General features: G+C 41.8%; 1 protein-coding gene across 1 annotated transcript in view; it reads right to left on the bottom strand.

Annotated features, from left to right (window-relative positions):
- NUP98 (nucleoporin 98kDa) overlaps positions 1-16,770 on the bottom strand; it is a 36,384-nt gene extending 19,614 nt beyond the window's left edge. The window contains exons 1-14 of the mRNA XM_009709259.1: positions 16,698-16,770; positions 15,830-15,931; positions 15,409-15,588; positions 14,580-14,719; positions 13,352-13,459; positions 12,507-12,690; positions 10,654-10,817; positions 9,732-9,869; positions 9,055-9,142; positions 7,232-7,324; positions 6,664-6,804; positions 3,922-4,055; positions 2,052-2,239; positions 693-809 (exon numbers count right to left, since the gene is read on the bottom strand). Of these exons, the coding sequence (XP_009707561.1) occupies positions 693-809; positions 2,052-2,239; positions 3,922-4,055; positions 6,664-6,804; positions 7,232-7,324; positions 9,055-9,142; positions 9,732-9,869; positions 10,654-10,817; positions 12,507-12,690; positions 13,352-13,459; positions 14,580-14,719; positions 15,409-15,588; positions 15,830-15,931; positions 16,698-16,770 (1,850 nt within the window). The remainder of the gene's footprint in view (positions 1-692; positions 810-2,051; positions 2,240-3,921; positions 4,056-6,663; positions 6,805-7,231; positions 7,325-9,054; positions 9,143-9,731; positions 9,870-10,653; positions 10,818-12,506; positions 12,691-13,351; positions 13,460-14,579; positions 14,720-15,408; positions 15,589-15,829; positions 15,932-16,697) is intronic.
- Positions 16,771-17,045: the final 275 nt, after the last annotated feature.

Here is a 17,045-nt window from a genome sequence, read left to right as displayed (position 1 = left end):
GCTGGCATCACAACAAACAGTTCTGCCCCACTACAAACTGCCTAAGTCAGGACTAAGGCGATCAGATACAAGGTTCCCCACTCCCATATCAGGTCTTAATTCTAACAGCTTTCAATACAATCAAAATGTTGAGCCAGTCAGGAATTTTGCCTGCCTCCAATTATAAAAAAACAAACCAAAACCAGAATTAATCTGAAATACGGCCACAGATTTTTTTTAAGAGGAGACAGGTATTCTGGTTTTTGGGGGGAAAGAGACAGTCTTAGATTTTCCTCATTTTAATACATAGAAAAGACATTACTACTATGAGACATTTGGATCTGTGGAGCATCTTTGCAATTCCCATATTAATGAGGGCTAAACAGAAGGAGAGGTTTTTCTCACTTCAGGGTCAGGTTCATCACTTCCCTCAAGAAATGCCCTGGTTTCTTGCTACAGGGAATGAAGAGACATGGCCAGAAAATAAGTCATTCCTCTTTGAACTCCTGATTTTGGATGGAATGTGACCACACAGGAAGAACATATGGCTAGTTTAAGAGGAAATGAATCTCACAACAGGTCAACTTGCTTCCAATGAACAGCTAAGATGACATCCCTGAAAATAACCACCTATTCTTTTATTAACTTTAAGACAGGCATAACGTGTTCGCATTTCTTGTAAGTATAAATGCCTTCACAATGAATCAACATACCGATCTCCATTCTCTGGATACTCTGATGGAGAAGCCAGGTCTTCATTTTCACGATTGACAGGCGAGAACAGATTGCTACTGTTGAGATTCTTCAAAACCAACTTTTTGATGCTCTTCCTAAAACAAAAAAAACCCACAACAAAACAAACACCAAAGAGAACTTAGGATATATCCACTGCATAAATATATTTTTCATGCTTAATTCACATGCTCCAGGGACGAGAAACCAGCTGTGTAAGACCTGTTCCCACACTTAGGAGATACGAAGTTTTCCGTAAGAGTACTGCAGTAGTTGAGACACTAAAATTCTTTATGGAATTCCATTCAACGCTTTGGTTTGAGAAAGTGTCATTGAAAGCACAAGTCACTGAAAGCTTCAAAATGCAAGTTCAGTAAACCACAGTATTCACTGTATTGTCCGTTTTACAGAACAGACCTTTTCCAGCAGAGGCACAGAACCCTGCACAGAAAGTCTGGCCCACAGGTGCAGGTGGTTCTTTACTACAAGGTCACTTCAGGAGCAAAGCAATGGCCAGGTGAGGGTTCACTGCCTGCAATCTGAAGATCACCAAATGTACACGCCAATTACACTCAAAAAAGTCTAAGCATCCCTTTGTTCTGATCTTTTGTTCATTTGGTGTTTTTCAATAAAACGCTGAGTAATTCCATACTCTGCTCTCTCTTTGGAAAGCAAACAGATGGTTCAGGCTAAATTAAAGGCAAACCAAGTTCAAAAAAGTTACAAGATGTTTTTAGAAAGCCTGTGCTTAGAGGGATTTTCAATGACTGATAGATCTTTCTCTAAAGTTTTTTGTTGTTTGAACTAAACTCCAAAGCTTTCCAAACCCCTTTACAATTTGATTGCCAGCGATGCTCCTGAAGACTGAAATGAAAAGCTTCAGCAGGGTAGATCCACAGCATCAGTACTTATTTCTCACAGAAACATCTCTGCATCTGAGATAGAACCAGTGCTAGGCTATGAAAATGTCAGAAATCTGCCTTCCTACGACTGCATTAGCAAACTTGATGACACTTCTATTTCAGAAGCAGGAAGTATTACACCATACAAGCTTTCCTTGTAATAACTCTTAATTGACCTTATAGGAGCTTTGCTCCAATCATGAGATGACCTCATTTTACAGCTTATTTGGCCTTAACAGTTCAAGCTGAACATTTTTACCTCCTCTACAGAAAACAGTTCTGTTCAAGTTTTACAGAGAATTTGTTATTGCTATTCATATTTGAACCAGGTCACAAAACATTCATGGAATTTAGGACACTATACAGGAGTTTACTTAATCTGATCAAAAGATTCTCACACCACCTCCTCCCTCCAACATACACAAAAGAAAAACTAACTTTGGCATGAATGCACCATTGGACAGGGATGGCTCGTCATCATCAAGACCATCAAAGAGATGAGATTTAGCAGAGCCAGCTGACTGCAGAGCTTTTGGTCGCACTCTGGTTGCTGGACGTGGAGTCAGTTTGTAGTGGGTGGGTGTCGTTAAGGCCTTCTGAGCTGCTGGGTTAGTTGGTTTCAGCCTCTGAAACAAAAAGATGTAGAATTGGAATTTCCATATCACTTACTGTAAGGGTTTGCGGACAGTGAGAATGCCTGTTTTATTAAGGCCATCCAGTCAAGAACCTTTTAAATGCAAAGTAAATAATAAGCAAATAAGTAAAGGGGGAAGCAATAAACAAAACCAGTGACCCAAAGCTGCTTGACAACAGTCAACGGAAGCAATGCCAAAGACCAAAAGTTTCCAGGCACTCCCTGATGGGCCATTAAAGAACCTACAAATATAGCTTTGGAGAGGGTCAACCCGGACCTCCTGTCCAGGCTGAGTCAATTTGGGGACAGCTACTGGAGTCAGACCAGGGTGTGGGCACCCCAGGCCTCCTGTGCCACCAGCTGGAGCGAGGGAAAGCCTCGGTGCCTGGAGCAGATGAAGGTCTCTGCTCCAGGTCCTGGGATGGGACCAGTGTGTGCCCCAGGTGTAGCTACCGCAAGGGAGGAGGGTGAGTGAAGGTCTCAGCAACATCCACCGGAACAAGACCACAGCTCACAGGTCTGCATGCCTGGGTGACAGCTGCTGGCAGTAAGGGACAGGCAGAGCACCTGCACTGTCCCCAAATCTCACGTGTGTCAGCATGTGCACATGTAATGGATTAGCAAGCTTCAAGCTGTACTAGTCCGCAAGTAGGAGGCCCTGGGTCCTGGCAGGGGTATCTGAAAGGCAAAGGACTTGTGCTGATATTGAGGGATCTGCAAGTACAGGGTGCCCATGAAACAAGTGTGCAAGAGCACGCATCCTTCTGCGGCAAGCATCAAGCTGGACTAGCCTGCTCTATGGAGCAGGTAAGAGGGCTCAAGATCTGGGCAGGGCTATCTGATGGACAGAGGTGCCATGCTAATGCTCAAGGGATTCACGAATGTGCAGGTGAGTCTACAGAGTGTGACCATGTGTGCTTTCGCTAGGGAACTTCAACCCTCATCAGCCAAAGAGGAAGAAAGGGATGTGGCTGTATATGCATACGTTTTATGGGAGTCCTGGTAGCATTACATGTGGGTGCTGCTGAAGGCAGTGCCTTGTCCACGGCTGTGCAGCCAGCTGTGCCAGAGTACTCTGTGCATGTGCATCTGGGATACACACTCAGCTTTGCAACTGGTTGTGCCTCCAAACAGGAAAGCAACAGCCACATCCATCAGCCTGAGAAGGAGACCCCCTGGGTATCTGGGCATACTGTGCTGGGCAGGAGTAATCCCTAGCCCCTGGAATTTCCCCGCAACAGTCGCCATTTAGAAACTCCCATAACACTTAAAAAGGCTGAAAAGTGTTTGGTTTGTTGTCTTTTAAAACAAACCAACAGGGTATGGTTAGTCAGAGACTGTCTTAAGAGATGTCATAAGCAAAGCTCAAGCTAAGCACTAAAAATATTCCAAGCATAGACAATTACTCATATTTATTCTCACCTAGCAGCAGTGAGCATAACAAGAACTCCAAAACCAAGGCTCTGATGCAGTCAAACGCAGTAAACAAAGCCACAATATAAGTAGTTTGCATCCTGGAGAGCATAAAAATCCACTGCGCCAGTACGAGCATACAGATGGCAACTTATTTTGCCACTCACGGCGTACTGAAGTGAAGATAGCGAGCACAAAACATGAATTAAAGTAATTTCAAATCTTACCCATAAAATGAGCTTAGCATTTACATGCACTTACCTCTTCTTTCTTCTTTGGGTCTGACATGGGGTTTCTGAAAAGTGGAGAATCTCCAAAGGGTGAGTAAGTCAAGCTATTGAGATGTTGCTGAAGGACTGCTTGCTGGGCAGCTGATGCATTTGGGTCTGTCAGGGCTATAAAAAGAACATAATTTTTTAGTTTTAACAGTTCTACTAATAGAACCAAGGTAGGTAGAAAAGATATCTGTCCAATCAGAAGATCTCCTCACAGAAATTCATATTTCTATACAAACTTCAGTATTCCTTTCCCCTGCTCTTCAGTCACCATTTCTGCAGCAGTGTGAAGAAAGAAATCAGATTCTCTTCCTTCATTAGAATTTGCAACCACATTCAGTAAGCTTTTATCTGTGAAAAGCTGAGGGCATGGAGAGCTACACATCAGTAGAATGAGCCTGGCTTGCCAAAACCTTTTAATACATTCAACTTCTGAAACATCTTTTAAGGAAAAAAACCCAAACTCTGTGATGCAAAGTTTTGATATTCTTGCTCAGCAAACTGAGAGGTCTAGAGTCCTCTCTACAACAAAGATCTCTTAATTTTGTCTCTCCATCTTCCAGCATCTAATTTAATTCCCACTAAAACACTGTAAATGTTCACACTATGAAGTGTTCTGAGCAACCTAAAGCAGCTTAATTCTAATCCCAAGAAAACCAAATTGAATCTGTGCTTTCCCAAAGAACAACAAAAGCACTCTGAGAAACAGTTTATGTCAGACAAGTCTGCAAGGAAGTCAAGAGTAGAGTTTGAGACAACTGGGTCTTCCCAGATCAAAAGCTGTCTTAACTGAGCAGATGTTAACCAGTGAGATCCTTCCCTATACTGCCCCACTGCAGATGTTGCCTACAAAAGTGCATACTTGGATCATCTGTAGAGTTACATCAAGGGAGTTCCACACATAAGAAATACAGAAATATGATGGAAAAAAGACAGAAATATACAAAATCTGACTACAACACACTGATGAGAGAGAATATCACATCATGATGAGAACATAGCTCCCTTCAACCACATTTTGCCTGTTGTAACGAGTCTATGGAGTTACTTTAACAGTGAGGTTGGAGGCACCTCTGAAGGTCACCTGTTTCCTAGGCCCCTGCTCAAGCAGGGCTACCTGTGCCAGGGCGTGTGTACCCTCACAGTGAAACATGTTTCCTGGTGCTCAGATGGACCCTCCTGTGTTCCAGGGTGTGCCCATGGCCTCCGGTCCTGGCCCTCGACACCACCAGGAAGAGCCTGGCTCCCTCCTCTTGGCACCCTCCCTGCAGGCATTGATGTACACGGCTGAGACCCCCTGAGCTGTCTCTTCTCCAGGCTGAACAGCCCCAGCTCTCTCAGCCTTTCCCCACAGCAGAGATGCTCCAGTCCCTTCAGCATCCTTCTCTGGGCTCTCTCCAGTACGTTCATGTGTCTCATACTGGAGAACCCAGCACTGGACTCAGCATTCCAGGTGGAGCCTCACCAGTGCTGAGCAGAGGGGAAGGATCCCCTCCCTCTTCCTACTGCAGCCCAGGACACTGCTGGCCACCTTTGCCACAAGGGTGCATTGCTGGCTCATGGTCAACTTGGTGTTCACCAGGAACACCCCCTCCCCGCGTTCTCTGCCAAGCTCCTTTCCAGCTGGGTGGGCCCAGCCTGTGCTGGCACCTGGGCTTGTTGCTCCCCAGGGGCAGGACTTGGCAATTCTGGTTGAACTTCGTGAGGCTCCTGCCAGCCTGTTCCTCCAGTCCACCCAGGTCCATCTCTACTGCAGCATGACCCTCAGGCAAGCCAGCCACCCATACTCTCCCTTTTGTCACCTATACACGTATAGAAGTGCTCCTTGTTGCCTTTGACATCCCTGGCCAAATTCAGTTTCAGTTGGGCTCTGGCTTTCCTAAACCCAACCTGCATGCTTGGATGTTTCTGTATTCTACCCAGATTACCCGTCTCTGCTTCCACCTCCTGTATGCTTCCTTTCTGTGTCTGAGCTTTACTGGGAGCTCCCCATTCATCCACACAGGCCTTCAGTCATTTTGCCTGACTTCCTCTTCACTGGGATGGAGCTCTCCTGAGTTTAGAGGTGGCAATCCCTGAATATCAATCAGCTTTCTTGGGCCTGTCTTCCCACACAGTGTCATGTGCCACGTGTGTGATTTTGTTCCCCAGTCCCAAGCTTAAAATAATTTTGCTGAAATCGCAGCCTCACAGGGCTAGAGCATCAGTTACGTACGTCATGCATTTAAAGTGCTCAGGTCTGCCAAACAGGGTGAACACTGCTGGAAGTGGTAGACATTTTAACCTACAGAATGTTAGCACAAGTGTTTGAATCTAAACTCCATTTATTTCACCAATGGCACAGCATGCCTGCTAGTAAGTCCCTCTAGCTCTCCTATCTGGAATTACTGAAGAAGCCAATGCTACATTTCCCTTACCTTTGTTTTTTTTTTTAAGCATTCACTGATTGCTACCCCAAATGATGGGAAATATGCTAGTAATCTTGAAGATAAAGCTCTAAAATAGCTGCAATTATTAGTAATGGTAAGTAACTTTGAATTACTTAAAAAAACACCATATAATTAGCACGAAAAAATGTTATTAATATGGTCTCTACTGTTACCAAGAACAGAAGTGGCCTTAAATAGATGTTCTTCCCCCCCCCCCCAAGCATTTGGGTGGGATGAGCTCCTACGTTTAGGCACATCTGAAACAAGCTGCAATTGAACTCGGGTTAACGTACACTTACCTACAGCAGGCTGAGGTGCTCCAAAGCCCAGTGTAGCTGTCGATGTATTGAATCCTGGTGCTCCAAAAGCTCCTGTTCCTAGTGTTCCACCAAGTTTAGGCTGGGTGTTTCCAAATAAAGACGTCTGTCCTGCCCCAAGAGCTGTGGCATGAGAGTTGACCCTCATTTACTACAAGACTGTGACAAACTTACAAGCCAATTTATCCCACAACAAAGAATCAATTATTTAAACCGCAAGAAATATTCAACATGTCCATGAATGCTACAGACACTCAAGACTCATGCGATCAGATGCTTCAAACACAGAGGATGCCACCAGTTTTCTGAGCCATTAGCCACCACTGTAAGCAATGCTGCCTACAATTTCTAAAAGGTTACTTAGCACTGTGTTAGCAATCACTACTTAGTTCCGAGAATCCGAGGTTCTGAGACTGAGATTCATGGCTTCAAGCTAAAACATCTACAGCCTCACTACATTACAGTTAGCAAGTAATATCAAGGCTACACTACCACTGAAGTTTGAGGACTATGCTTAGGCTGACATGAAATAAGCTGGTGAACTGTTTACCTGTTCCAAATCCTGTTCCAAGTCCAGTTCCCAGAGTCCCAGTCGCAGGCTTATTTCCAAACAAACTATTTCCAGCAGTGTTGGCACCAAAACCTTCAAGAACAGAACCAGTAGCTCATTAATCTAACATTATTTAAATATGGTTTTAATTTCATCTCTAACAAATAAGCATCACCAGCTCAAAGACGGCCCTGCCGCAGTCAAGGTCAAATTTCACACACTGTTTCCAACAGTGCAAAGTAAACTGACAAGCAGCAAGAAGGTACTTCAATGATAAAAAAAAGTATTTGAGTCATGAACATAGTACTGAAAACATCAGCACAGAAAAATACTGTTTTGCCTTCTTTTCAATTTGTTACAAACTTTTAAGTTTTACTGAAAGCCAGAATGAACATGATGCTGCTGTTATCCGGCAACAGAATAAAATGTATTAAGTTTCTTCAACTGCCTGGAAGGAACAAATCCCATTTTATACTGTTTATACCACACACGTACTTCTCTGATTCTTACTGACAAAGCAGGTAAAACTCAGATTTGTACAAGCACACAGTTCAAAGATACATCTCTAATTGTAGTCAAGTACAATCCAAATCTACCGTTAGACAGATTAGTTCTTAAACTGAAGACTGTGAAACCATCCTATGGTTGATTAGTATGCAATGACAGAATTAAACTAGAAAACTGCAGTCATGGACCAACATCAGAAACACCTTGGAACCTAACTCCATTTTTCCTATAAATAGTACCACTGCAAGTAGTGCAGGCAAATTAAAAACATCTACTACAATCAGTATCATTTGCTACCAAATAGCGTCAACACACTAATGTGGCTATGAAGATCCTGCAGAACAGTAGAACAAGGGACTTGGAAGCAACTTTCACAAATATCATGGTAACAGTTTGCCCAAGGCCAGTCACCACACCACAATGAAACCGTGCCTGCTGAGGTGCTGACCTGGCAGTCCGAGAGCTTGATAATTCCTTCCCTCTGTCTGTTCAGGTTGGTATGGCAGGTTAATTGCATTTTAGACTTTATTGCCGATAAAAAAAAACCCACAAAACAAAACAAGACATCAGGATCTAAACCCAGTCCTACTCACTTTTAGATTCAGAAGAAAAAAGACAAAACAGATTTCAACAGAAGTCCCATCATGGAAGACTGCCATTTGCTTAAACTATCACCACACATTTCTCCTGCTCAATCACACAGTCATTCAACACCAGCTCTCTACCACTAGTGTCAGAGGCCAACACTAACACATGACCCAGTTCTTCAGGACTTTGATCCTTCACACCATGAAAGACAACAACAGCTGCCAAGTAAACTGGAACTGACTTTCATTTTACGCTCCCTCCAGTGCAAGACCTCCTTAGCCCTGCCATCAAGCTACAGATATCACTGTTTTCACCCTATTTCTTTGAGCACTCCTTTGCAACCAGTGTATTTACAGCCTATTAACAAACCTCTGTGTTGTATGAATTCTTTGATTTCAAGAGTTTTCAATTACAAATTACACCTTCTCTTAAGCACTCACTGAAAGACTGGTATTTTTACTTAACTATCTACCTTCTTGAGTCAGGGAGGACCACCAAGAGGGAAAGTACAAAACAGTAGCCAAGATGTTTCCCTGCAGCAACATGCATCAGAAACATGGCTTACCTGAGAATTTTAACATTCATAAAATCATTTAGCATGCGATATTCAGCAGCCAGGTGTGTGGTATATGCAGTGTAGTTTTAAGTGACTGAAATCCCATTTTTTTTATATGTACCAAAATTGGAAGTGTTTGTATTGGTTCCTAAAGTCAGGGTTGGTTTGTTACCAAAGAGCCCGCCGCCAGTGGTTGTACCAAACGAGGGAGCACTGGTCGTGGTGGTTCCAAATCCAGCAGGCTTGTTACCAAACAGGGTCTGAAAGGAAGAACACACGAATGTGCAAACCTGACAGGCTGATATTAGAAGAACTGCGTTAGCGTTTCACCGTAGGCAAGAAAGTAGAACTAATGCCAAGCACAACTTTGACACAAAACCCCGACTCCCAATAGCGGTGTGTTATTTGCAAGCCACATGCACCAGTACACAGCAAGCATCTTCTGGAAACAAGTATTTTCACTCCATTAAAACCAAAATGACTAATTATCAAGAACCAAGTTAATTTTCGGTTAAGTCATCATCACAATTTAAATGCCTGTATTTTCAACACTACACTGAGGCACCCCTGGCAATAAATAGGCAGTGAGATGTTCAGTCTCTCTTGCTGCCTTTTATCAATCAAGACATTACTTGTTAAAAAATTATTTCTGCAACACTAGTTCTATTACATATGCTTATATTTATCCTTCAGTTTACACAAACCGCACTATTTTTGCATCTTAGACATCTTAAGACAATGCTACTTTCACAGAAGTCAAAACTCAGGAACACGACTTTAAGCCATTTGTTTTTCATTTTCTTTTTTAATTCCTTTTTATTTTTTTAAATTATTGAAATACAAACATACCGAACCGCCAACACCAAATCCTGTGTTAGCTTGTCCAAAGAGACCAGTTCCGGTTCCAAATCCAGTACCAGCATTTGTATTAGCAGCTGTTCCAAAAAGGCCTCCCGGCTGTGAGGGCTGGGTTACCCCAAAGAGACCCTACAAACAGGAACTAGGTTAAGACAAAGCTGCAATGCTTTTCCAAGTCCAGCACTGATGACAACAGAACTAATACACAAAGTCAGCTAATAAAGTGATGCTACAAGAATATCCCTTTTGCTGGTGTAAGAAGGTGGGTGAAAACCATTTCAGTAGCTTGAGTCATTCTCCAAGAAATCAGTTACAAAAAAGAAATTAACAAAAATTAAAGCCTTCACACTCCAAGCTTTAAAGGATATTGGAATTTGCTCATCACTTTGAGTGAGGGTGATGGAAAAGAAACATTTCACAGGGTTTTCTAGGAGAAGCCACAACATATTCAGAAAGAACAAAGTATACTTGGAGCCAAAGCCTCTAGCTACGCAACAAGTTACAGCTACGTAGCATCCTTCTATCAAAAGAGCCCATGAACGCTGCTCATTAGTCACCAGAAAGTACAGAATTGTTAATGAACTCCCACAGAATGTTAGTAATGAAATTACATTATCTGTGTGAACATGGTTGGAATACTTGAGTTGATAGAGAGAGCAGACCGCTTAAAGAAGCGAATGGGTAAAGTTATTTGTTAAAAGCTGTGTTGCTGTCCAATTACCACGAGTGAAAAATTTTGATTGGCAAGAAGTTGCTAGCTCAGACAGCAGCGTTCAAAGCCTTGCATCCTAACTTTATGAAGCTGTACTACAATTTGAAGAAGATCTAAATCACTCTATTTCAGCCTCCTGTGTCTAGCTGGAGTAGCTATAGCACAACTTACATCTTTGATGGTTCAAACAATTTATCTTACCATTGTGTTCGTGTTTGGCTGCCCTAGAGTGCTGGTATTCCCAAAAGAAAAGCCGGTGTTCTGTGTTGTTGTGGCTTGACCAAACGGTTTGTTAAACAGACTTGTAGTTTGAGATTGCTGACCAAAAAGACCCCCTGTTGTTCCTGTTCCAAAGCCAGTTGTACCTACAACATACAAACACGTTAGCTAAAAAACCCTTATCCAAACCCGCTACGTTTCTACACTCAGCACTTTCAGAAAGGAAAAAAAGATGCTTCAATTCAATGGAACAGCAAAACACCCAGTGTTATCACTACAGCACAGCATCTGCGTTCAGATGGAAGTAGTTCATATTGGATTTTTCATCGGGTTCTCCTTGTCCTAAAACCAGTGTGAGAGTAACACCCAAGAAATTACCATAGGTTTACCTCACAGATGGATCTGACCAAAAAGATACCTGCTTTGATATGGTCAGTTTGTTCTCCACCCTACAAAGAAAACTGTACCCTGATTGCCTGAAAAGAGCTCACTGGGCAAGAGGTAGGCAGGCAGCCAGTGCCTGACACACCAGTTCTTTTATATGACCCACACAACCGCTACTACAGAAATTTCTACCTGAATTTCAAACACTGACATCCTTTTTCTCCTCAAAAGGAAAAGGACAAGGACTACTCACATGTGGTAAAAATGGTATACGCATAGGTAAGAGCTTTTGCTCCTTCTCAACTGTCCTTGCTATCTCTGCAGAACTCGGTGCTTTCTTCACAGTTGACTGCACGAGAAATACCTGAAGCCCAGCAAGGCTGTCAGGTTGGGCAGTCCATGTATTTTAATGAACCATACCTTCACAGGATGCAGAGAAATATGGCCACCTATATGTTGAACCTTCTCAAGAATAGCACCTTAGCTCAACCCACAAAGGTCTCAAGCAAGCCCAGAGATTAAGCCCAGCAGTGCCTGTCATTAAGGGCAGGCACAATTCTAACCCAAGACAAGACAGTCTTTTTTACGTCAGATAATCACTTCTGTTTCTACGGACTGCAGGATTTTGATCTTCTGTTTACAGGCTAATTCCACAAATATAAGTATCTACTTACATCTAGGCTTGCAGTAGAAACTAGTAAAAATAGAATTTGTTTGAACTTTTCAGCACTATGTTTCACGCTAAATTCAAAAAGGTCCACTAACTGGTTAGCCTAACTGACCTGCAACTACCAGGCATGCAAGCACTTCTGCGAATTAGTTACTTCATACCTGGCTTTTACTTTTTGACCAAGAATGCCAAAATGGACAGCGTGAAACCAGGATGGCACAACATATAACAGATCCACATCCTAACCCTGCTCTACAGTGAGGAAAAGCTCCTGGCAAAGTCTAGTTAGGCTACTATAAATTAACTTGTCCATTTCCAGGGAATTTATGTTTGCGTATTAGCAGAAGTAAAATCTTGACTTTAACTTGTCCATTTCCAGGGAATTTATGTTTCCGTACTAGCAGAAGTAAAATCTTGACTTCACCATTAACCAACCGATGCCGTCACCCTACCGATCATTAGCAATATCCTGGTGATTTTACTTCAAATTGTTTTACTCGCCCCTGTGAACTAGCCGACTTTCTTGTAAAGCTAGATACTCTAATGAATTGTTTTCCAGCAAAACCTGGGATACGCAGAGGAAATTTGCAATCCCTGAAGAGTAAGTAAATAGAAATCTCTATGGCAAAGAATCTGATTATTGAATGTTGGTAATACAACTAGTAAAATTCTGAGCTCACACCAGTGTTTCCTCATTGTTTTTTCATTACAGAATTTTAAAGAGCTTAACAGGATATCTGCAATCTGGTCAGAGTAATGACAGAGGACAGGCAGCACTTACTGGTTCCAAAAGCAGTTTTATTCTGTCCATATGAAAAGCCTGTGTTGGTAGTAGAAGAGCCAAAAAGTCCTGTAGCTGTACTTGATGTAGCAGTAGAAGATCCAAACAAGCCAGCAGCTGCTCCTGCTCCTACAGGATTTGAGGGCCCTTTCCTATTTGCCTGGTAGTCTTCTAAACGGAGTTCCTAGTAAAGGAAAATCCAGTTCTCTTTACACATTCTTTTTTACACAGGGTAAGGTTGGAACAGTGTCATTAACATGTTTACACAGCATTCAAGCCTACACCAAGATGAAGGTATCAAGAAGAGCTGTAACACCTACATTTTTAAAAAGGACATCATAAACAGGACCTAAACTTAGATTCATGTTTGGGCTTCAGTTTTACTTCCTAGAGCTTTTTCACATCCTGTGATTAGAAGCCTCACATATTTTTCACATCTTTCAAGTAGAATCAAATAAGTAAACTTGAATGGAAAGGCTTCAGGTTAAATCCTCAGGAACACTAGCTTATATTAAACAATTCTTGAGTTTTGTCGAAGATACTGCCATTATCTCAGCAGCGTAGGACTGCTCCCAACAGGATCTCTCCCCCTCCCGGTATATCGTGAGATTGAATTTCAGCTCTTTAAAAACCTCAGTGTTAAGCATTTAAAAACAAATGCAATTAATATGGCAATGCATCAAGTGTTTTACTTGATACCTCTCTGCTGAGAGTGATGCAGATATTGAAGGTTGTACTTATATTAATGAGCATAGAAGACACTACAGCCAAAAAAAAAGCTCTACTGAACCAACACTAATGAACAGCCAAACAAGATATGCATGTTTGAACACTCATTGACTGACCTCCAGGGATTTGCTTTCATATTCTTTCATAGCAGTAATACATTGGTGCTTGGTATTGATGTTAGTGCTAACTCCAGATTTTACCATGGTATCTGTACCGGTTGGTGGCTGCAAGACAAGAGGTTAAGATATCAAACTTAAAATCCAGATAGGCTTTTGTTAACAGTTAGTACTCTCGGCAGATGCCATTAAAATCTAAATTTTGCCCAGAACCTGAAGCAGTATATTACTGTTATCTGTACAGATGTGGCCTCACCCAGTGACAAGGCATGTTCAGTAGTCATCAATATTTTTTATTTTATTCTAGCAACACTCAAAACAATGCAGTGCAATTAATTTTTCAGTTTCACTTAAAAGTACCTAAAAGTAGTTAACCTAAATTTGTGATACAAAACCTCTAGCTATGCATGGATTTCATTATCCCCCATCTTTAACTGTACCATGAAAGTACACATCAACAGCACTCAAGACTGCCCAAGTTACCATCACAGTTCTGTCTATGTCCCAAAATAACAAAGTCTCAGTCTGTTAAATCAGCTCAGACTAGAAAAAGAGGGCTGAGATTTGCATGAACAAGTGCTTGGGAAAAAGAATGCCTCTTTCCAGCAGACATCAGTCTCCTCATTTCCATGATGGCTTCTTTTCTGAGCCACCCTCCCTTTTCATCTGCCACAGAACTTTCAAGATGTTACTGAAGCCCTTCTTAAAGCGAATTCATCCAGAAAACAGAGGGCATCAGTCTTCACATTTCAGTTTACATCTCCAAAGCCATGCTGATGTGTAAGAAAACTGCATTTATTTTGACCCGTTCTAAGATGTCTTTAAACCTTATAGCTGTTACCATCTAGCGTTGATCACCCTGAATTCTGTGGCACTTCCTACCTTCCTGAGGAAGCCCAATTTTAAGAGTGGCTTTATCTCCTCAGCTTTAACACAGCCATAAACCTAGCAAGTCTAGACAGAGCATTACTCTACAGCGTTTGAGAAGTTTGTCAAATTGAGAATAAAAAAAGTCTAGTTCTTCAGAGTTAACTATAAATCCTGTTTCCACTGAGACAGTTCCGCCAAAGGGGATGTTCTCAAATCATTTCAGAACACTGCATACTTGAATATGAACTACTAATTTTTTTCAGCTCAGTGACCAAGACAGTACTTTACACAAGGAAGTGCAAAATGTAACGCTTCCTGCAGTAAACAGGTTTGATTAAGAAGGAAAACCAGAACTTACATTAAACTTAATAGTTGTTCCAGTTGGAGCAGCAGTAAAACTAGTGGGGCCAAAAAGAGAGCCAGATGTACTCCCAAAAGGATTGGAAGTGGTGTTAGTGGTTCCAAAGAGACCTCCACTGCTGGTACTAGTTCCAAAGTCTTAAAAAAAAATAAAATAAAAACATCAGTACTAAAACAAACCTGAACTTTAAAGTTTTAACCCAGATGTTTTATTCAAATTACAGAAGAGTTTGGAAATGGAGGAAATAGTCTGCTAATGCAATATTCTGCTGCAAAAGACTGCTCCTAACTCATCACCCCACGAAATAGGAGAATAACCACAGCAGCCAGCTTCATTCTACTCCTGACAATGGTAAGAAAATTAGGTGTATAAAGGGAATCACTGAGGTTTTTTTTCCTCTTCTCAGAGGGTCTACAAGCAGTTGCTTTTGCTTCGGGGAATTACAGTAGAGTTTAAAAAGCATTTCAAGCATTCCTGTGCCAGAAGCAAAACTAACTGCTCTACAATGGCAGAATGAAAAGCTAAAAATAAAGTAGCATCAAAAGGTATTTAAGAATAGAAAGTGCTAGCCAACCACCTTTTCTCAATTTGTTTTAAAACTCATGGCTAGAATGACAACTACAGATTTTGTGGCCTGTCACGCTCACTCTTGGCTATTGTGGACCACAATAATTTCTTTATATACTTCAGAAGGAAAAAAAAAAAAGAATAAAACCACCAAAAACCCCACATACACACATGGATCTGGTACAAGTGTTAATCCAGTGTTCTGTGCTCCTCAAAGAAAATAAGTAACGCTCAAGAGAGATGCAGCAGTTTTACTTACTTCCAAACCCAGCTGGCTTATTCTGTGCAAAGGCATTATTTTGGGATGAAAAGAGGCCTCCACCAGTGCTAGTAGTTCCAAACAGGCTATTTGATGTCCCAGTTGACGTTCCAAACCCAAAGCCAGTGCTTGTGGAGGAGGTGGCTGGCTGATTAAATGTAGTCGAACCAAACAATCCTCCTGAAGACAGAAACAGACTGTTAATAATTTGCAATCATCAATTGCTTTGGGGTTTTTCTGTTGTTTTGATGTTTTTGGGGGTTTGTTTGATCGGGTTTTGTTGTTGCTTTTGTTGATGGTTGCCTGGGTTTGTTGGTTGTTGGGGTTTTTTTTTTTCCCCTTCCCTTTCCTTTCCCTCCCCTTTTTTAGTAGCATTCTCCCTTCAGTACTGTGTTCCACTACAACCGTAACACAGCAATACCTGGTTTTGTCTGTGTACTCCCGAAGAGGCCTCCAGTATTATTGTTCGACCCAAAGGCTGACGTTCCAAATGCTCCTCCGCTTGTAGTACCAAAGCCAGCATCTGAAAATCAGCGTTACAGCTTAGATGAAAGCATATTCTAAACCTGTGTACTAGAAACTAAATGCTGTCACTGCCTTCTTAACTTACAAAAGAAGTTTGTGCATGACTACCTACACATCAGTGTCTGGGATATATGAAGAAGAATACTTCTACACAGCTCTTGAAGCAAAAGGCTACAATATTTGAGTCTGACACTTCTACAGAACGTAAAGACACTCCTCTGCAAGGCCTCTACCATTTTATGACACCTGGAAGTTGCTCTTCTCATACTTTGGTTTACGAGCAAAATAAACAGAATTACTGTTTCCCTCCTAACAAACAGAGCATATACACCAGTTTATAGTTTGCTTTAATGGCTAAAATCTCACTTGCTGTGGTATTTACAACGTGTATCTCCAGAAGGCACTCCTCAGATTACATGCTTTTTCCTTCCAAGTCTTCCCAGCAAATCCAGTCCTGATTGAAAGAATCTCCCCGCCACAACCTAGCAAGACAGCCTTCATCTAAGCATGTGAGTTTCGACTCCTTTTTTAAAAGGAAGTTTCAACAACTGCACGTGGAACTCTGGTATCTACTCAAATTAAAAGCTTGGTTACTGGAGAAGCCTTGGGGTCCTGAACCGGATTGACTGCAAGCGAGCTGCACAGCCCAGCAGCGCTCCAATTCCATCACACACAAAGAATCACCACCTCCGTCTGATCCTCTAGCTGCACCTCCAGGACAAAAATTCCAAGTACTGAAGAGTCAGTTTAGATGTATGACTTACTTTGTCCAAAAGTTGAAGTTGTCCCAAAGCCAGTACTGCCTCCAAATGGAGTTCCAAAGGATTTGTTAAACATTTTCAGGATGTATTAGGTTTTTCCTCTAAACCTGGAAAGAATAATTCAGCTTTTATTTAAAGTTTATCTTGAAAACTCATTTTTCACCTTCATCATTGTTGATGTAAGCAACCCAATTTGAGTACTTAAGCCATAAAATGCATGACAGCATGTTTAGGTCACACTAAGCAATTTAAAACACTGTCAGAGCCCTGGAAGGGACAAGAACACCAATACTTCAGTGACATCATAAGTAAGCTGTCTTCCACTCTTAGTTATGGCTAGATTTTCTGTAC

This window comes from Cariama cristata, unplaced genomic scaffold (genome assembly GCF_000690535.1).
Source record: "Cariama cristata isolate BGI_N322 unplaced genomic scaffold, ASM69053v1 scaffold1231, whole genome shotgun sequence".
NCBI lineage: Eukaryota > Metazoa > Chordata > Aves > Cariamiformes > Cariamidae > Cariama > Cariama cristata.
The sequence above is the reverse complement of the archived record's forward strand: the minus strand, read 5'-3'. Positions and strand labels throughout refer to the sequence as shown.